Source organism: Malus domestica, chromosome 10, assembly GCF_042453785.1.
Source record: "Malus domestica chromosome 10, GDT2T_hap1".
Classification (NCBI taxonomy): domain Eukaryota; kingdom Viridiplantae; phylum Streptophyta; class Magnoliopsida; order Rosales; family Rosaceae; genus Malus; species Malus domestica.
In genome coordinates, this window is record NC_091670.1 from 38990757 (window position 1) to 39012285 (window position 21529).

Below are 21529 nucleotides of genomic sequence, written 5' to 3' on the forward strand. Positions count from 1 at the left end.
TTTAAGTGGAGTTTTTGGCTAGTCCAAAAATAACATCCCGTTTAGATTAGGTCACAATTTTTAACTTAATTTTTAACTAGTATAAATATAATCATGTTAAAAGCAAAAAAAAGTTGAGTATTTAAAATTAAAAGAAGTGCCTTATGCTAAATAAAAAATAAATTTTTTAAAAGAGTATCACATTTTAATAATTGATATATTTTTCTTTTGTTTGGGTCGGACATATTGACACTTAATCCTACACATGACAAAATCACATTACACTCGATAACACGATATGAATATAAAACGAATTTTTATAGTATGATTTTCTAATAAAAATTAAAAAATTAAACAGTTTCAATTATAAAAATTTCAATTATCCCACGTCTAAAAATTAAACGATTTGTTGTAAACATTCCTAATTTAAGTATGATTGTGTAAATCCTAGATAAGATTTGATTCTAGTTATCCTTTCCTATTACAACTTGTATTACTTGGAGAAGAAGGAATATCTTCTCTCCCTTTACTACTATAAATAAAGGCACAATGTAGGAGGGATAACAACACACACATTCCCCTACAATTCTACAAACACACATCTCTCTCCTATCTCTCTCTGCCGCCGGCCCTAGTCCCTCTGTCAGATAAAATAGACCACAACACGTTATCAGCACGCTCCTACCGCTGCGCTTAGGAATCTGACGTTGGAGATTTTTTCTGCATCAAACCAGTTCATCCATATCATCACGCAATCAGGTTCTTTCCAAACAACGACTTTTAACTCGATATTTTGCAAGCCCTGATAGCATGAACATTCACCATGATGCATGACCCAACTTTACGTTTAACGTATTTTAGATTCTACATAAATTGTGTATGCTTCATAATCAAAATTGCTACAATTATGTGAATTTGATATTTGTCATGAATTGAATCATACATATGTACATGCATTGAAACTATTATTTGCATATGCATCAACGTAAATATGTGATTCATTAAAATTATACATGCATATAATATAATTGAATACAAAAAAAAAAAAAAAAAAAAAAATTTTTAGGGCTGCACACAGCAGCCCATTCCCCTCTTCTCACCCCGTGGGCCTGTAATCCCACCCGAGGGTTCTTGGCCTATATTTTTAGGCCCCGAGATTTTATTATTTAATTTTTTTTAAAATAATATGGGTTTTTATATTTTCACCCACACTTTAATTTGGCCCCGAAGACCAAAAATAAATTAATTCACTTATCATTATACAATATTTCTGCATATATTCTTTGCATATTTGTTTGCATATATATTTGTGTTTGCCTGCAGGAATATATGAACCTGAAGTTCATAATTACTTTGAAACCCGAAGTTTCTTATACACATGCCTTGTTTGAAAACCCGAAGTTTTCACTTAAATATATCACCCATGAAAACCCGAAGTTTTTCATGCAAAATTAAACCAATACATGTCTACTAGAACCTGTATGTTCTACTCCTATGTGAATGGATTGATTTTTCTCCATTACACTAACCACATCTTGTCCATCTATTTTGTGATAGGAACATGTCGAATTTGAACAAACTCGACTTCACCGCTTTGGAGGTTTCTGGAAGGAACTACCTCAAGTGGGTTCAAGATGTGAAGCTCCACCTCACTGCAAAGAACTTGCGTCCTGCTATTGAAGAAGCAACAGATAAACCTGTTGGCGAGGCTGAAAAAGCCACTGCTATGATCTTCATCCGAAGACATATCCATGACGCTCTACAAACTGAGTACCTTGCTGAGGAGGATCCACGTGCATTATGGGTCGCTTTGGCTGATCGTTTCAATCACCAAAAGGACATATTCTTGCCTGAAGCAAGACACGACTGGCAGCACTTGCGCTTCCAAGACTTTAAGTCTGTGAATGAATATAATTCTGAAGTTTGTCGAATCCGATCACTTCTCAAGTTTTGCAATGAAACTTTGACTGAAGAGGATCTCCTGGAGAAGACCTACTCGACCTTTTCTGCTTCTAATATTGTCCTGCAGCAACAATATAGAGCTCAGAAGTTCACTAAGTTCTCGGATTTGATCTCTGTTTTACTTCTTGCTGAAAAGCAGAACCAGCTGTTGATGAAGAATCATCAAACTCGACCTACTGGGGCTACTGATGTGCCTGAAGCACATTATAGCACTAATCAGCACCCAAAACGCCAAAAGAGGCGTGGTAAGGGCGGCCAGAAGCCATCCCACCAAGGTCAACAGAGCCAAGGCCCATCCAAGGGAGGAAACAAAGCCCAGAAGCGCCCAAACCTCGCTCCCAAGGCCCCGAACTTCAAGAATAAGGGCAAAACACCTGCCACAATGAATGACGATATGTGCTATCGTTGTGGTTCCAAGGACCATTGGTCCCGTATTTGCCGTGCTCCCAAGAATGTAGTGGATGCATATCATTCTCGTCATACGAAGTTTGAATCAAACTTCCTGCAAGTGGACGAACCGGAGACTACAAAGATGGAGGTTTCTGATTTTCAGGAGGATACCACTCCTATGGAAGATTAGAATCTTAGACATAGACTTATTTTTCAGTTAAAATAAGACAATTGGGGCCGAATTCCACCTTGTGGCCGAACCCCACCTTGTTTTTTGGTTGATTTTGAACAATTTTCCTTTATGTTTTGGATTATTAGTTGGCGATTTATTTTGGATATTAAGTTTTTCCCTTGAATAAATGAAATTATTTTGAATTGATACTTGTTTTTATAAACTTTTATGCATGTGACCGATTCAAATTAATTTTAGGTATGACTAGTGGGAAAGTTAGTTGTCTGGCAGATAGTGCAACCACGCATACTGTTTTGCGTGAACGCATCTATTTCACTAACTTCGTACCTAAGAATGCACCTCTGACAACCCTCTCAGGCCCATCCAACCTGATCGAAGGATACGGTAAGGCACGTATAATGTTGTCCAATGGTACAATCTTGACCATTGCTGAGGCACTCTATTCTCCACGTTCCGGAAGAACGTTACTAAGTTTCAAGGACATTAGAGATAACAATTACCACGCTAAAACCCACGTAGAAAACGGAGTTGAATTTCTGTGCGTAACTTCCTACGAATATGGCCAGAAGCGTATTCTAGAGAAGATGGAGCGTAACCCGAGTGGTCTGTATACTACGACCATACGCCCCATAGAATGCCACTATGTGGCCGGCCCTACCACAGGGACCGCGCACGAAATTACACTTTGGCATGATCGTTTGGGACATCCTGGACGAATAGCGATGCGCCGTATCCTCAAAACTTCACACGGGCATCCACTAACCCGAAGCTTAGGTTCGATCCATGAAATTGCATGTCAAACATGTTCTATGGGAAAGCTTATTACTAAGCCTTCTTATGACAAGATTCGTTCGAATCCTCCCATTTTTCTACAACGGATTCAGGGGGACATTTGTGGACCGATTCAACCTCCCTGCGGACCATTTAGATATTTTATGGTTTTGGTTGACGCTTCTACACGTTGGTCACACGTGTGCTTGTTGTCCACAAGGAACGCTGCATTCTCCAAACTGTTGGCTCAGGTTATCAAGCTCAGGGCTCACCACCCTGATTATCCGATCAAATCTATTCGATTGGATAATGCTGGAGAATTCACATCTAAAACTTTTGATGACTATTGCATGTCGGTTGGGGTTGAAGTTGAACATCCTGTACCCCATGTTCACACCCAGAACGGCCTGGCAGAGGCTTTCATTAAGCGTTTACAAATGATTGCTCGATCGTTGGTCATACGTACCAAGCTCCCGATCGCTGCTTGGGGCCATGCAATATTGCACGCAGCAAAGTTGGTCCGCCTGAGGCCTGTTGCGACACAACCATTTAGTGCCCTTCAGTTGGTCACCGGATGCGAACCCGACATATCGCATCTGCGCTTTTTTGGTTGTGTGGTCTATGTGCCGATCTCGCCGCCCTTACGTACAAAAATGGGGCCTCAGCGAAGGATGGGAATCTATGTCGGATATGATTCTCCTTCGATTATTCGTTACTTAGAACCTTTGACAGGCGATCTGTTTACCGCTCGTTTCGCGGATTGTCACTTCTATGAGACAGTCTTCCCGTCGTTAGGGGGAGATAAGAACGTCAACGTTCCTAATGAACGACGCGAATTATCGTGGACGACTCCCACTTTGTCTCATTTAGATCCCCGCACCGCTCAGTCTGAAGCTGAAGTGCAGCGCATATTAGATCTCCAGAGCATAGCTCAGAGTATGCCAGATGCTTTCACCGATCTAGCGCGCGTGACAAGATCACATATTCCAGCTGCGAATACGCCTGCAAAGATGGATGTACCAAATGTACGACGGACTACCCTCCTGGAAGCCCGGGACGCCAATTCTGGTGATCCACGTACATTAGCGGCTAGCCAATCATCTGCCCCTACACAAAAGCGTGGCAGACCCCTTGGTTCAAAGGATTCACACCCCCGGAAGAGGAAAACCACGGCACAAGGTCCTGAAGAGCCTACCGTGAATCCGACTATCGCTTACTCATTTTACCCAACTCATGAGGAAATTCTAGATTATGGAAGCGTCCTTGAAGAGACGAATCCTCCTCCCGAGAATCGTGAGATTTCGGTCTATTATGCTAGCTTAGATGATGTGTGGCGTAGAAATGAGATGATTGTCGACGATGCATTAGCATTTGCAGTAGCTACTGAGATCATGTTGAGCGATGACATTGAACCGCGTTCCGTTGATGAATGTCGACGTAGAGCTGATTGGTCAAACTGGAAACAAGCAATCCAAGTCGAACTTGATTCACTTGCGAAACGTAAGGTGTTTGGACCTGTAGTTCCTACTCCTCCACATGTGAAGCCCGTTGGCTATAAGTGGGTTTTCGTTCGGAAGCGTAATGAGAAGAACGAAATTGTGCGTTACAAAGCTCGTCTTGTAGCACAAGGTTTCTCACAACGCCCCGGGATTGACTATGACGAAACTTACTCACCCGTTATGGATGTGATTACTTTTCGATACCTTATCAGTTTGGTAGTTTCCAAAAAACTGGATATGCAGCTGATGGACGTAGTAACCGCGTATCTCTATGGGGATCTTGATACGTAAATTTATATGAAAGTTCCCGAAGGACTTACATTGACTGGTTCAAATATTTTCAAACCCCGGAACACGCTCTCAATTCGGCTGAGGCGTTCACTATACGGTTTGAAACAATCCGGAAGAATGTGGTATAACCGTTTAAGTGAGTATTTGACTAGTCAGGGATATGTGAATAACGAACTATGCCCTTGTGTGTTCATTAAGAAGTCACATTCCGGATTTGCGATTGTTGCAGTATATGTCGATGACATGAATCTCATCGGAACTCCTGAAGAGCTCGCGAGAACTGCTTCGCACCTGAAGTCGGAATTTGAGATGAAAGATCTAGGTAAGACTCGATACTGTCTCGGCCTCGAGATAGAGCATTGTTCGGATGGAATCCTAGTACATCAATCGAACTACACCCAGAAGGTGTTGCGCCGTTTTAATGAGGATAAAGCGAAGCCTTCGAGTACTCCTATGGTCGTTCGTACGCTAGATGCAAAGCGAGATCCCTTCCGTCCGAAGGAGGATGATGAAGAGATTTTGGAGCCTGAAGTTCCTTATCTAAGTGCGATAGGCGCTTTATTGTACTTAGCTCAATGCACTAGACCCGACATCTCCTTCGCTGTTAATCTTTTGGCAAGATACAGCAATGCACCAACACGCAGACATTGGACTGGCGTGAAAGACATCTTCCGTTACCTTAAGGGTACTACGGATTTGGGCTTATTCTATCCCTACGAATCCTCGAGTGATGCCGCACCCTATGCTCATCGGGTTGATTCTCGCCTTGTTGGTTATGCCGACGCTGGATACTTATCTGATCCGCACAAGGCGCGTTCTCAAATGGGTTATGTCTTTACCGTTGGAGGCACCGCAATATCTTGGAGGTCAACTAAACAGACCTTAGTTGCCACTTCGTCTAACCATGCTGAAATTCTCGCCTTACATGAAGCAACTCGGGAATGCTTTTGGTTGAGAGCAGTAGTGGGCCATATTCGAAGCTCCTGTGATCTTCATCCCGCCGTTAATGCCCCGACGACGATTTTTGAAGACAACGCAGCTTGCATCGAACAGCTCAAGAAGGGTTACATCAAAGGAGACAACACCAAGCATATTGCGTCGAAGTTCTTCTTTACACATCAACAACAAGAGCATCAGAAGATTGAAGTCACGCAAATCCGATCACAAGACAATCTGGCCGACCTCTTCACCAAATCACTACCGAAGGCGACGTTTCAGAAGCTTGTTCATGGAATTGGTATGCGTAAACTTTCTGAGTTGTAACTTTGCTATTTCTCTTTGGAATTATGTCAAACTCAGGGGGAGTATCTTCTAGATACTTGCTTGATCTTAATGTACTCTTTTTCCCTACGATTAGGAGCATTTTTCCCACTGGGTTTTTGCTACCTAACTAGGTTTTAACGAGGCACCCACCTTGGGCTGGTCATATCCCTGATGACGTCCTGTAGACGTTTCTTTTGACTTTGCATTTCTCACGCATTTTTCCTTAGACTATGGATTTTGTCCCTACTTGGGTTTTTGCCATAGCCTTAGGGTTTTTTAGTGAGACTTACTACTTATGCAAGTTCCTACCTTATTGAGAATAAGCGTTGTTCCTTGGAATCAATGCCGACGAGTCGACTTCCTCAACTTCTGCATGATGCTGAATCTACCTTGAGTATTTACCCACTCAAGGGGGAGTGTTGTAAACATTCCTAGTTTAAGTATGATTGTGTAAATCCTAGATAAGATTTGATTCTAGTTATCCTTTCCTATTACAACTTGTATTACTTGGAGAAGAAGAAATATCTTCTCTCCCTTTACTACTATAAATAAAGGCACAATGTAGGAGGGATAACAACACACACATTCCCTTACAATTCTACAAACACACATCTCTCTCCTCTCTCTCTCTGCCGCCGGCCCTAGTCCCTCTGTCAAATAAAATAGATCACAACACGATTCTAATTATACCACGTTTGAAAATTACCCTAACTTGGCCCAAAGTTAAAAAAAAGAAAAAAAAAAGAAAAAGAAAAAAGAGTTTTGGAGACGTAATCATGTTAGGAAAGGAAACCTTTTTCAGAAACAAGTACGAAACCCAGTCAGTTTATGCTTCCAACAACTTTATATGTATTGTTTTTTAATTTTTTTACTCTCTTTTTTTAACTCTTTAAGCAGCATTGGACCTCCTTATCGCACTTTACTGAGCCTAATTTCCACTGGGTATGCACTGAATATTCGGTTTCTCGTGGTTTAGCTTCTGGGTTCGTCCATTCTTGGAGCTTGTAAGTTGTAAGTGATCAAATTCATGGGGTTTTTACTTTTTATCTGCCTCCTCCGTTTTTTACTGTGAATGTTTTTTTTATCAAAGGTTCGAACTTCTGAGGCGTTTTGCTTGTTGATCAATGAAAGTAGGTTACTTTTCATGTAGCTTTTGGTAAATTACAGAGTTCTTTTAAGTGTTGGTTATGTCAGTTTTTCTTGCCTGCGATTCTTGGGGTTTCATGCTGTTCTTCTTATCGTGTCTTTGGTTGCTGAGAATTCGAAGAAGAAAAAAATTGCATAATTTTAAAATATATATATGTGTGTGTGTATATTATGTATGTTTTGAACTTTAGCTTTAATGATTTGGAGAAGGCAATTTCCAATTTAAGGTGCCTAATAATTTGAAAGCCTAGCATTAAGATTTTTCTGTAGAAATTTCTAAGCTCCCATACATCATGCAGCTTAATAATTTATTTTTAGTTAAGTTTTCCCTGTCTGTTCCCTCCGTTTAGCAATTTAGGTGATACAATTTGGCATTAATGTATATCTGAAACCATTGTCAAATTAGCATCAACAAGTGATGATTTTACGCTGCGTTTTTCGCAGTTTCAGTAAATTCTGACGCGACCCAGTTGCCTTTGGTATGAAACTTTATGATTTTTATATAGGATTTGGTTGTTCAAAGTTATCGGTGTCATTTACTTTTGGTAGTATGCGTTGCCCTAGCGTTCCCTTGATCAAGAAAACATGATTTTGTACTCATCCATTCATGTCTATATGACTGCAGGCTATATTGAGTTGTTCTTGGACTAAGGAGGTTGAGAAGTTATACCTTCAATTGCATCTAAAATTTATACATTATTGTGGTCTTAATGGATACGAGTTGTAAAGGCATATCATGGTTTGGGAACTTATACCAGAAGTTTGAAGATTTGTGCCGGGAGGCGGAGGAAATAATGCAACAGGTATTGTTTTTTGTTTATGTCCAAGCATCTAGTTCTAGTTTTGCCTTATGCCACAAGTTTCCGCTCAGCATCCACATTTTCCGAATTGTTTTTTGTCAATGTGGATATGCCTTTTTTTTATTTTGTTGCTTGCATTCTCATGCTCAGCTTTATCATCTCTACTCTCACGCCTGCTCGCCTTACTTTTATGGAAAATTCCTTTGTTTGACAGGAAGTAATTGAACCTGCTATAAGCCAGTTGGAGACATTTAATGAGAATTTTGAAAACCTTCTCTCCCTGTCAGAACCTATAGGGGATGCACTCGGTCAATCTTCAGTGGATATAGAGGAAGGGGCAGCTCCCGATTCAACTCTTCCACAAAACGCTAGTGATGCAGCCTGTGTAAAATCACCGGCAGGCACTGATGAAGACTGTGATAAAAGGTCATTAGATGACCCGTACAGAGTCCACTTAAGCTCTGTGGAATTCGTAAAGAACGTTTCCTGTGGTTTATCGTTGGAAGAAACTGATGCCCTAGAAATATCAAGCCAAGAAATTGAATTGGATGGTGGAGGCAATATATTAATCCCAGCCTCGGATGATGCAGGAGGGTGTAACTCTCTTGTGGAAACAGAGGACAGAAGTGGTAACCATGCTGACATGCCTTCTAATATTTCAGATGACATACAATTTTCCAATGCTGTTAACTCTGTAGAACCTGGTAAAAGAAGCCCTGCCGGCATTGGATTTTGTCCTGCTACCGATGCCCTAGAAATATCCAGTTGTAAGTATAGCCGCATCTAGTATCCAAATATTTGTATGCTTCTTCCTTATGCGTTCTTTTTCTACTAATTTTTGTGTTTCCTCGGACAATTGTGCAGCCTGCTTGACCATGGATGCGACAGTTTCTCCTCCTGGTGGGATTGAACTGCACAAAAATTTTGATGAATCAAAATCTGCCGTGCCTTTGCCAGTGTGTGACAGTTCTGATGAATCAGGGTCTACCATGCCTTTTCCAGAAAGTGGTAATCAATAATTTCATCGATTTTCTTTCCTATGTTGCAGTTCTATCGCCTTGAGTTCTAACATGTTATAGTACCTGTCTAAATGTTTTCGTTATTGCGTGCGTGCATATCATTACCTGGCCCTTTAATAGAGGACCTGTTTTCTTTTGTTGCATATCTGCAGTTATTTGATTTTACGTCAATAAAATGTTTTAGCAGTAGTAAGAAAGTATATGTTATCAACTATTACTTCATAAGGACCTCATGGCTCCCTTTCAGAAGAGCAGGATAATGACGTTACCAAGTCAGTCTTACAGACTTCACAATCATTGAATACGCTAAAGCTTGATAAAAGTTGCATTTTAGTAGATGGTAGCGGAATTCAATCCATTTCTTGTCAAGACACAAAATGCAGGTCTTACAAGGTACAACAACCCCCTTTTGATAAAACTTGGAACTGATGAAACATATTAATTTAAGCCCTCTACTCGCATTGACACAACAGACATTTTGATTTCTTTCTTTTTGGTTCGCAGAAGAAACTGAAGGACGCATTTGCTTCGAGAATGAGATTATTGAAGAAGCGCAACCATAAGCAGCCTGCAGATTGGTCCGGAGATCTTGACGCAGGATTTGATCAACAGAAAGGGAAAAGCTTCACAACAACCGCAGTCGTTGAGAAATCTAGTTCACCGGATTACGAATTTTCTGAGTCCGAGTGGGAGATTGTTTAGATTAGAGTACCATTCTTGATACGCAAGTTTAAGAGAACCACCATTCTGCTTCCTATTTGTTGTGGAGTTGAAAACACTGAGGTGCCTAAAAGGCTGTGAAAAATATGCTTCCATTTTTGTGACGCTGAAATTTATTTTTGCTGCGGATTGAGTTCAATATTCTCCTTTGTTGCTAAAGTTCTATATTTAAGCATGAAAAGCCACACAAATGTATAACTTCACGACTTTTTGCTTGATACAAGTAAACCAAAAATTTTCGTGGAAACAACCTCTTTGTAAAGTAAGAGTAAAACCGCGTACGATAAACATTCTTCTTTTGACTCTCACAAAGTGGAGAATTTTGTTGGCTTGAGGTCGTCCTTTTATAGGCTAACCCAACATCTTTAACTCGCTAAATTCTTATTTTATTTTTGGAGTTATCGTACTTTGAGATTTGAGCATTACGTCGGATCAAAATTGGACGGCTAAACATAAGTTAGGCTAACCATAAGGTAAAAAGAAAAGGTGCGGTAGGAAAGACGCGGGAATATGGCGGACAGTTGGTTGGGTCCCTCTCCCTCTCCGGTTCTTGTCAATGTTGTCATCACTCCCACTCTCCCCCAATTCCCTCTCAGATCTCATTCCACCATGTCTATCCTCCGCTCCCAAAACCCTAACCACTTCCGCTGCTCCTCCTCCCCCGCCATCCCCAGCCCTAGCCCTCCCCCGCCCTCCTTGCTCGTCTTCTCAGGCGGGACCGCCTTCAACGGCGTCGTTGAGGAGCTCAAGAGTTTCACCACTCGCGTCGCCCACGTCCTTCCTGTTTCCGACGACGGCGGAAGCACGGCCGAGATTGTTCGCGTCCTCGGTGATTCCGGCCTTCATTTTCGATTGGTGTTTTTGTGTTTGGGGATCGCTTTCTTATTTGTTGTGGTTGTGTGTTAGGCGGTCCCGCTGTTGGAGATATACGGTCGAGATGCTTGAGATTGGCTGATAAGAGCACTTCCGAGGCGGTGGCCGTCCGCAGATTGCTTGGCCACCGGTTGCCGCTCGATTCGCGGCAGGCCAAATCGGAATGGTAATGTTTTGCTACCATTCTAGTGAATTTGCTGATTTTTTATGGTCATTCGTAGAAATGATGTCAGGCATTGCAAATTTTCGATCTTTGAATTTAATCAACAACAAAAAATGATAAAAAAAAATCATCTCTTTAACAAATGGGGGTTTGTAGTTTGTACTTTCGTGTTTGTTGGTCATTTCTAGGTGATGTGTTGTTCTTTTATCCTAAATTATGCTTATTTACTTGGTAGGTGTTACTGTGGTGGGGTATTGACTATTGAGTAACAGTCTGCTGAGTTGAGAATTTGACAGGTATGATATTGTGGAAGGAGAACATTCTCTATGGACGGGAGTATCGAAACCATACAGGGAAACCATTCGAGCTTTTCTGGCTTATTTTCAGAATCAAGTGAGTCATTGGGCGAGAGTGCCTAAAATATGTCGTTTAATGTTGTTTATATGTATTTTGATTTCAAACTTGTACTGAACTCATCTGAACTTCTTCAATTGCCTTTTCTAATTCAGATTCTCCGGCGATCAGATGAATCATTTTGCTTCAGTAACGGCAGGTGTGAAGTGTTTTCAATAGCTATGAGTTGGCATATTTCTGTTTTGTTGCTTTCTGGTGCTTAATTAGAATTCAGTAATCCCTTCCGTTTAACTAAGAAATGTTTCTAAAGGTGTACTACAATCAAATACCTGTCGTAATTGGATTTCCTTGTGTGATTACTTAACTGATTTCTTAATTTTTGCAGCATTGGGAATTTCTTCTTTGCAGGAGCACGTACATTTTTTCAGTCCTTAGATGCTGCAATTTTTTTGTTTTCTCGTGTGTCAGATATCCCCTCAGAAAGTCTTGTCCTCCCCGTGATTTCTACCAACGACAGGCTTACATTAGGATGTGAATTATGGGTATGATTGTTGACATACAATTCATGTGCCTTTACATATTGACATACGTATGCATATGATTTTTAATATGGCATTGACTTACTATGAAACCGTGGTTGATAAATCATATATGTCTAATGTGAGTTCTGGAATTTATATGCTGCTTAAGAAAATGATTCAATTATTTATTGTGTTCTTTCCTTTTTTTTTCATCATTAATTCAAGCAGCTAGTATAATTTGCAAGATTCTGCCGATACTTAATCATGCTGAATTCTTTTTTTGCGCTGTTTATGCCTAGGATGGAACTATAATACGAGGCCAGAACGAAATTTCTCATCCAACCAAGGGACATACGGAACCTGTCAATAAGGTATGCTGATATGGTTTTCATGATCTGGAAAGTTTCAGCCTGTTGGTGTTCTGATAATTCAACTTTTTCCTGAGAACACATGACATGGAATCTTTTAGAATGGTCCATTCCTTGTAAGAAAAGCACGTGGTGGTGTTGAGATTTGCATTTTCCTTTAGTGAATTATATTTCATAACTTCTCATTTATTAAAAATGATGGCTTACTGTGGACAGGGAAGCTCTTCATTTCCAGCACTTCCTTCGAGAATAAAGCGGGTATTCTACATGTCAAGTGAGGGCCAAAACTTGCTCCATGAGGTGAATGATACTTAATGGTTTTGTTTCTTTTGTTTACTTTTTTGTTTCCTTCATTTTTTTCTGTTTCATGTAATGAGATGCCCTAATATTTTCCTTTTGGTTTTTATTGTTATACTTCAATGAGGACCCAATACTGGAGTCTTTTGTTAAATCATTATTCTATCTAATATTGCATTTAGTTAACATCCGTAAAAAATATTTTGGCACTACCCTAAAACAGTGTAATTTTCTCATGTCATGAAAAAGTTTTCTCATGTTATGAAAAAGAATACTGGTCCCTCTCTAACGATTAAAATGCTCGCATATGCCATGAAATGCACATGTCCGTTGTGTATATGCTTCTGCAGTTCCTAAAACCAGAACAATGGTTTTCTCATTGACTAGGTCTTCCCTGCTGCAAACCCAGCCGTCCTGGATCAGTTGCGTAATGTGGACTGCGTAGTTTATGCCATGGGATCCCTGTTTACTTCTATTTGCCCATCACTGGTAACATTACTACCATCTTAAATATGCTGCGTTTATTTATTTGTTTATAGTTTTCCAGATGTGAGAAACCTTTATATTCATAATTTTCATTTATTCTGCCTCATTCTTTAGGTGTTGATTGGCATTGGGGAGATTATATCGTCAAAGTCCTGCCCCAAGGTACGTATTCATCACACTTTCGAGTTACATGTTACATGATACAAGTGCCAATTGAACAAGTTGTCATGTTGGTTTTTCCTCATTGTTGCAAAGTTTTCTGATATACTCCAAATTAGCCTCATAGATAGACATTAGTGAACAGATTATTTATTCTCCATCTCAAGTTACATGTTGAGTTGATTAAGTTTATTCTTATAAAAGGTGCTTTTGTTAAATGGTACCCGTGATCGAGAGACAAGTGGTTTTTCAGCTTCTTGCTTTGTAACCGCTATTACAGATGCACTAAATCGAACATATGGAAATCCTCATAAGAGTCTTGAAAACCTTGTAAGTTAGTGCATGAATATTAGATCGTCATTTATTTATACAGGGAATATGTAATTTATTACAAGTTTATATTTCCATGCAGCCTAATCAATACATCAATACTCTATTAGTTCCCAAAGGTGGTGAGGTTCCTGTAGATGTTCAACGCTTGGCTGCCCAAGGAATCTTTAATGTGGTATGTATCCAAATGCTTTTTCTGTTAGTTTCATGAATTTAAAATTTTGCGTTTTTAGACTGCTTGTTAGCCGTATATATGTTTGTTTTGTTACCTGAATATCAAAGCTCAGACAAGAGTGACCTTTCGCAGATTGTTGTCGATTCCATACATGATCTAAAAGCTGGTGTAGTCTTCGACCCAAAGTCGTTGATACAAGCGCTTGCTGGTGTGATAGGCAGATACGCGAGTACAAATCTTACATTAGTCCAATGACCGTGCTCAATGGAGCAAGCATAGTAATTTTCACATGGCTATTGATTTCTGGTCACTAGTTTCATTTTTCATAGAGGTACATCTTCAATAGCAAATCAATCTTTTGACAGCATATCTCCGTATCAAGTAGTACTTCATGTTTCCCAATATCTTGCTGCAATTACGTTACTCATGTTAAAAATTTGACCTTGTTGATTTCAGGAATACTTTCCCGCGTACTCCGCCTGTTAGGCGATCCTCGTTGCACGGATATACGAGGGAAGTTGGTAGTGTTACAATGACCCCTCTCACAAGATGTTTTCTGATGTACATAATTGACTTAGATTATTCATGAACTGAAAATTTTCGGTATGCATGGGACACTTGATTATGTATTGAATGATTTGTGTACATACGGTTCTTGTACGCAAATATCGTAGTTTAATGCGAAATTAGTCATCTCCATAAATGGCAAGTGCCTTCGCCCATGAGCGGTAGGTCTCGGGTTCGAGACTTGGGAGTAGCCTCTTCATAAATGGGGGTCTTCCAGACCCTGTGTAAAGCAGGAGCCTTGTGCACTGGGTACGACCTTTTAATGTGAAATTAGTCATCTCGAATTGTGTTGGAGCAAATCATCTTGTAGTATTTGTCTATTCTTACCTACAACCGGGGATATAGAGTTTTCGTTATATCATAACCAATTGAAGAGGAAAGAGATCCATATTCCTTCCACCAGATTCACCCATTCGGACCATTGAAATTTGATCAAACGGCTACAAATAGGAAGTCCCATTAAAAATTATAATAACTTTAACCGTTAGATCAAATTTCAATGGTCCGGATGGGTGGACTTGGTGAAAAGGAGTGGAAAGGATATGGAGAAGATCTCTTTCCTCTTCATGAAGAGTGTTGTAGACTTGTGAGGATATATCCCCAACGGGTTCGCCCTCGCCTTTTGGATCAAAAGAAGCAGAAAGACGGATTCCAAGCAAACACGAAATTTGAACCATACAACTCTTCAAACAAAAAATGCATAATAATCCGTTTCTTTAGCTTTTTAATGGACACAATGTTTAATAAGCTATCATTTCCATTTCCCCGTAACGGTACAGTACGGAGGAGGGACACTGAGTCGATCAACGAACATAGAGGATGACTAATTTCAGCAACCAAAACAAAACAGGCTTTTAAACATCATCCGTAACTTGGTTCGTACGTCTTTTTACGCAGAGATTCATTTCTCAATTACAGAAACTTGGCGAGCTTCGATTTCACATTTAACTCTGAACATGTCAATTTGTGGATGTCATGGCCTTGTCAAGATGACTATAGATTCCCACTCCAGGCTACATATAACATCCTGCGCAGCAAAATGTGGAACTGGTAAGAAACGTAACTTTTTACACTTCTTCGAGCACGTTTTCTTTTATTAACAGATTAAACACATTAAAAAGGTCAGAAAACCATATGTATTCGTGGAGAACAGAGAGAAATTGGTAAAATTCTACTTACAGAAGGATATTGCCGGTCTATGTCAAAGCTGTTGATTGCACAAGGTTCTGCCAGGAGCTCGATGGGTTCCTCACCTAAACAGGTTCGGGCAATTTGAAACTATAAGTCCCATATCAAGTTTCAAGAATATATTGTTTTACAAATGGTCAGTTCGTTCGAAAATAAAGAAGCTATCAGCCATGACAGGTTGCCATCCAACAATTTAGCACAAAGGACCATGCCTTGTTCAACAACAGCAAGGATACCGTCTTCTGAACATATCATAGTAGGTAAGATACGTGAAGAAACATTTCCCACATTCGAAGACTTTGCATAGTGGTCGTACTGAACCTCCCAAACCTCACTTTCGCATGGTGAATGGGTTGCTTCACCTGCCCCAACCCCAGAAAGAAGGATTGGCTGCTGTGGCCACCTAAGATCCCATGCAAATACAGTCCCTAAAGAACCTCCAGCCTGTAAGTATGAGAAAATTGTAAAGACAGCATGAGGTTATTCTTTTGGGTCTGTAACATAAGACTTGAGCAAAAGCCAGCAATGAATATATACACAGCACATCATTGTGTAAGCAACATTTAACACATTAGATGCATTCTCAATGCACGCAATATCCCTAACATTCGACAGGAGAAGGCATTATCGATTTCAAAAAGGCATCCAAGACAAAAAACAAATGGAAAATTACCAAACAAGTGTGCTTTCTCGAAGGATGGATATCAATTGAATGTACAATCCCTGGAGTTGACGGTTGAGACCTGCAACATTTCCAACAAGCAAAAGCTTAATCAACCTACATCCGGCACCAGAGAAGAACAAAACCGAATCTTTCTGAAGAATTCCTTACTTACTCAACTCAAAATATAACTACATTACGTTTAGCAAAGGACTTACTGAGCTAATTGCAGATATCATTAAACATGAGTAAATTCTTAAAACAAGATAGATGTCAATATGTTATAACTCGATGTCCACCATACAAATCCAATCTAGCATAATCAGTAGAGCAAATGAGACAAAGATAAATGAAAATTTAAGCCCAAAAATGCTCACCAGCCACCCTTAAATTGAGAAACCGCCCCGCCGTGCTTCCTCTGATCCCACCACTGGAGGCTAAACCCATATCCACCAGTAGCAAACTCACTCGGAGATGCCCATTTCGCCGCGGTAAACGAAACCAAGCCGCCGCTGTCGAAAACTCGCCGGTAGCTCAACTCAGAGTCCCCTAAACTTACCAAATTGACCCTCCCATCTTCCCCAACACTCACACACTCCGACCCACCATCCATAACATCCACACAAGAAATGGGTCCCTCGTGTGACTCCTTTTCGGGCACCGAAAGCTCCGATTGGAGATACGCAGGGTCCATTGAATCGCCGTACAAGATATGGAGGGAGCCGGAAAATGTCGCGGCGGCGACGAGAGGTTTGTGGTGGGATTGGGAGGTTTTGAGGGAGGAAATTCGGGAGGGCGAGACCCATTGAGATTGCGGGGTTAGGGTTGCTGAGTTCGGAGTGAAAGAATGGGTCTCTACGGAGGAAGAGTCGGAATCGGAGTCGAAAACTGCAATAACGGCGAGGCGGTCCAAGGCGGAGAGAGGCGGAAGCCACCGGACTGAGTCTATGTACTTGGATTGTGGGAGCCGGTGGATCTGCGGAGGCTCTGAGATCGGCATTGTTTAATGTTTAGGGTTTAGGGAAAGATAGGAAATTCAGATAGGACAAGAGATTTGGGAAAATCTGCAGGGACGACAGATTTAAAATTAAAAGCGAACGCTATGGTTGCAGCAGTCACCATTTGGGTGGGGCATTTGGGTGGGGGTGGGGGTACAATTATAATGGGGAGTTTTAACGAAAAATGCTTGGTACTATTTATTTTTAACCATAAGGACATTTTATGTATGAAAAATCTATAATAGATCAAACTCTTCTCTTTATTTACTCTTATGCCATTACATGCAGACCACAACGATGTTGACATTTCTGTCTGGAAATACATTATGATGTTATTCATCTTATGCTAATTTACAGCTAGTTCTTCAGGCTTCCATCATGTTGTCGATGTTATGCAGCTCTTCTTCTGACAAATTATTCCAATACTGTTCATCGCCTTCTACTAGCTCCGCATCTCTTTCTCTATCTTCTTTCACCTTGTAATATATTTCCGCTGTTCCTTCTTTGAAATTTGAGGGCTTCCAATAAGGCTGATGACTGATTCTTGTCTTGCTGTAAATATACATCTCTTCTTCTTCTGCTACTAGTACCATATCATACCTAAAATCTTCAAACTCATCTAAAGCAAACATTTGGATCCCTCTAAATTTTAAAATATCTTTGTATGAAAGAGTCCACCTATGTGAGGAGATATGGTTTAGTCTAAAGGACTCTTCATTGATCATAGCTATATGCCTAGCTTTCTCCTTATGCATGTGTACATACCAATATGGAGGACTACTAATAAAACTTATGCAAATTTCTTTCCACCTTTCTAGATAGTCTTCTGCTACTTTAATAAGCTTTTCAGGAAATGATTCTAGTTGAGAAATACGGTTAATAAATATTTTATTGAGATAACCAAACTCTAATAGTAAGGCAGGGGTAACTTCTACCTCATTATGCTTTTTCTGATGCTCATAACTAAAATGCCATGATTTAAAATCTCTCATGTCAATCCTGGCCACAGCTACGCTAACCTCTGGTTTACAAATACAATTCTCTGTACTATCACAAAGACATGGAGGATACATCTTTGTAATAATATTCATCCCTGGTTTTGGATCAAAGATGGACTGATACAAGGCGCATTGTAATTGTAATTGTAACTCTTTCATGGACTGTGATGCTCTGCTCAGGATCTCATTTTGCATATCTGTTGGCATTATTCTTAGTTTTGCATATCTGAAGATATATTCCTAAGAAAACTTTCATATTTTTCTTGTTTTTCTTTGTCACTCAGAACCTGATGCTGATCATTACTTTGATGTTGCTCCATTTCAACGTCTTCTTCTAAGAGCTCAATCTTAATTTCTTCTATGGGTTCATTAGCCTCTTGCTCTATGGGTTCAATAACCTCTTTTCCTTTATTCTTATGCTGATCAATTTCTAAACCTATTTTTAATTCTCTTTTCAAGGTGTCGCTTGCCTTTTACTGCATTCTAAGAGATTGGAGTTCTTGGTTCATTTTGGTAAACTTACCAAGTAATGACTCATGGTCCCTAGAAATGGCTTGAAGATTGTGCTCAAGAGAATGAATATGCTGTTGGTTTTTGTGGAAATTAAAATTAAAGCTATCAAACTCTTGTTCCAAAGCTCTAATTAATTTTTCATGACCTAACCTCATGCTTGGCTGCTTAATTTGGATATTCCAGAAATTATCTAAGAGAACCTGCTGCCTATCAGAAAGCCCCGGTACCCTTGACCTGTATCTCAAAGTTGGATTTCTGATTCCTTCAACAATATTGCCATTAAAGTTGAACGTGGGTACTGGTGGTGATGCTGGTCTACTCATGCTATTTTGAAATCCACTGAATGGTGGAGGTTGATGGTGCATCATCATGCCATTGAAAGAAACTCTTCTGCCTTGCGGCCTTGTGCTATTTGCTGATGATGGTCCACGATATTCCATACCTGTTCAACAAATTAATCTTGATAAGATATCAGCTAATGTATTGTCATTACCTTTTATATGTTCAAAAATTGGTTTAAAACCATTTCCTGTAATTGAATCAACAAAATTAACCCATCTTCGGACTGCCTGTTTATTAGCATGTATCTTGTTATAATGAGAAACTATATTTTGACAATTTGTTCTAATCGTAAATACTTCATTATGTAAAAATAAAGAAAATGCTTCAAGTGAATTAATTATCCCTAAAATTTCTAAATCTGTTGATGGTAATCTTGACTGTACATCACTAAACTTTCCTGAGGAATATCTACAAACTTGTTCGTCAGACTTTGTAGACTCCCTATGCCTTTTCTAATATAGTATATCTGCCCATCCTAATGATGAAGCATCTGTTTCGACTATCTTGTAACTATCATCTAATGGTAATGTTAATGGCTTAAGTTTAGTAATTTCTTCTTTTATTTTTTGAACTAATTTAATATCTTCACTATTAAAATATTTTTGTCCTGTTTTGCAAGTTTTACTATGTAATACTGCTATTTTTCTTCCTAAATCAGGGATAAAATTTCTTGCATAATTTAGCAATCCTAAAAATGCTTGTAACTGTTTCTTATCTTCTAATTTATCTGGAAATTCTAACACCTTTTTAGCTATATGATCTTGTAATTGGATTGTACCTGACTTGATATACATTCCTAAAAATTCTATATCTTGCTTTTCTAATGCTATTTTATTTTTGCTAATTACAATTCCATTATTGATAAATTCTTGTAATACTATCTCTAAATGATTCCTATGTTCATTTTTATTTTTACTATGTACTAGAATATCATCTACATAAACACTACAAAAATTATCATATTTCTTGAAAATTTGGTCCATCTTTCTTTGAAAGATTGATGGAGCATTTTTAAGTCCAAATGGCATAACGAGCCACTCAAAATGTCCTTCTGGACAAGTAAAGGCTGTCCACTCAGTTGATTCTTCTGCTAATCTTATTTGCCAAAAACCTGATTTACAATCAAATTTGCTAAAATATTTACTCTCTTGAATTTTGTTTATAAGCTCATCCTTATTTGGTAATTTATAACTATCTTCGTATGTATTATCATTTAATCTCTTATAATTATAAACTATTATAGCCTTACCTCTTTTTAATTCCGAATGTTTTCTTACAATAAATGCTGCTGATCTATGTCTAGACTTAGATGGTCTAATTACTTTTAAATTTAACAACTCTTTTATTTGCTGCTCAAGCTCTTGTTTATCTATTAGACTACAAGGCATATCAGCCGTCTTAATGGTTAAATCTGGGTTAATTATATCTAATTTTGCTAGTATTTTATTTTTACTCCAATGTAACTGTGGGTCTTCTCCTATAATCCTAGTTTGTTCTGCTAATTGTAACAATTCTTCTAAACTCTTTGGTCTGTCTAACTGTAATATTTCTATACAGGTTCCTTCTTCTAAAATCGGGTATTCATGTTCAAAAATGTCTTCATCAAACTCTTCTACGTTATTATGCTCATCATTTTCTTTTGAGTTTTCTAAATGATAACTATCTTAGCCACTAGTCTCTTCTATACTTATGTTTTTGTATGCTTCTACAATATTACTTTGATCAGTTATTATAATGCCTCTTTTGAAAAATGTTATGTTAGGGTTCATAAATAAAAAACCTTGCAAACTTTTCAAAAAGTTTAATCCTAAAATAAATGGATATGATCCTACTGGTGAAACAAATGTTAATGGTAAATTAAATTGTTGTTTTTCTACTTTAATAAACTCATTATTTATACAATGTATTAAGTAAACTGGTCTCTCATTAAATTGTGTTATTCTTACTGGTTTTACTAATTTTTGTCTATATTTTTCTGGTACTAACTCTTCTCTTATGACACTCTTTGTACTCCCTGTATCTATCATAGCTATGGTTTGTATCTTATGTTCTTTTGCTAATTCTATTTCGCAATTTATAGTGATTAAGGAACTACTTTTTGGTTTTTCTATACTATGAACAATATTTCCTAATATTTCAGATTCTGCTGAATTAACTTCTAATAACCTATTACTATAACATTTTTCACATAATATTGAGTATGTATTGTAGTATTTATTTGCAACTAATTTATTACACTTATGACATTTTTCTGGCCAACCTAAATTAATGTATTTATATTCTTCTTCATGCTGTTCTTCTATGAATGCACACATATATTCTTCTAGATCACTATTTGTGCTACTTGAATCTTCCGAATATGAATCTATCATGTTAATACTCTCTATACTATAAATACTCTCATTATCACTTAAATTATCTAAACTGTATATTGACTGAATATCCTCATTTGCTTCTAACTTAAACAACTCCATCAAATGTACTTTTTCTTTCGACTGTTTAC

General features: G+C 38.7%; 4 protein-coding genes across 8 annotated transcripts; 3 read left to right on the forward strand and 1 right to left on the reverse strand.

Moving 5' to 3' along the window:
* The first annotated feature begins 606 nt into the window (after positions 1 to 606).
* On the forward strand, positions 607 to 7633 carry LOC139188720 (uncharacterized). Its single transcript, XM_070806406.1, has 3 exons — positions 607 to 738; positions 1537 to 2088; positions 7516 to 7633. Exons 2-3 carry the CDS (start codon positions 1541 to 1543, stop codon positions 7631 to 7633), a joined length of 666 nt encoding a protein of 221 aa, XP_070662507.1. The 5' UTR covers positions 607 to 738; positions 1537 to 1540.
* LOC103446329 (uncharacterized) lies at positions 7155 to 10192 on the forward strand. Of its 5 annotated transcripts, XM_008385417.4 has the most exons (7): positions 7261 to 7359; positions 7439 to 7478; positions 8120 to 8297; positions 8509 to 9061; positions 9159 to 9302; positions 9561 to 9706; positions 9818 to 10192. In XM_008385417.4, the coding sequence occupies exons 3-7, from the start codon at positions 8205 to 8207 to the stop codon at positions 10013 to 10015; spliced, it is 1134 nt and encodes a 377-aa protein (XP_008383639.3). In that variant the 5' UTR covers positions 7261 to 7359; positions 7439 to 7478; positions 8120 to 8204; the 3' UTR covers positions 10016 to 10192. The 5 variants fall into 5 exon arrangements, with proteins under 5 accessions (XP_008383638.3, XP_008383640.3, XP_017190317.3 ...); XM_008385416.4 differs by lacking the exon at positions 7439 to 7478 and having other exon boundaries at positions 7155 to 7359; XM_008385418.4 differs by lacking the exon at positions 7439 to 7478 and having other exon boundaries at positions 7185 to 7359; positions 9564 to 9706.
* Positions 10193 to 10427: 235 nt separating this feature from the next.
* Positions 10428 to 14462, forward strand: LOC103446330 (uncharacterized protein YNL011C). The gene is made up of 13 exons (XM_008385419.4): positions 10428 to 10862; positions 10940 to 11072; positions 11366 to 11462; positions 11579 to 11622; positions 11809 to 11965; positions 12244 to 12315; positions 12529 to 12612; positions 12997 to 13098; positions 13210 to 13257; positions 13459 to 13584; positions 13667 to 13759; positions 13892 to 14090; positions 14216 to 14462. The coding sequence occupies exons 1-12, from the start codon at positions 10544 to 10546 to the stop codon at positions 14012 to 14014; spliced, it is 1398 nt and encodes a 465-aa protein (XP_008383641.3). The 5' UTR covers positions 10428 to 10543; the 3' UTR covers positions 14015 to 14090; positions 14216 to 14462.
* Positions 14463 to 15023: 561 nt separating this feature from the next.
* On the reverse strand, positions 15024 to 17357 carry LOC103412422 (nuclear pore complex protein NUP43). Its single transcript, XM_029110331.2, has 5 exons — positions 16553 to 17357; positions 16188 to 16257; positions 15727 to 15958; positions 15506 to 15579; positions 15024 to 15353 (listed from the first exon to the last, which is right to left on the reverse strand). Exons 1-5 carry the CDS (start codon positions 17173 to 17175, stop codon positions 15300 to 15302), a joined length of 1053 nt encoding a protein of 350 aa, XP_028966164.2. The 5' UTR covers positions 17176 to 17357; the 3' UTR covers positions 15024 to 15299.
* Positions 17358 to 21529: the final 4172 nt, after the last annotated feature.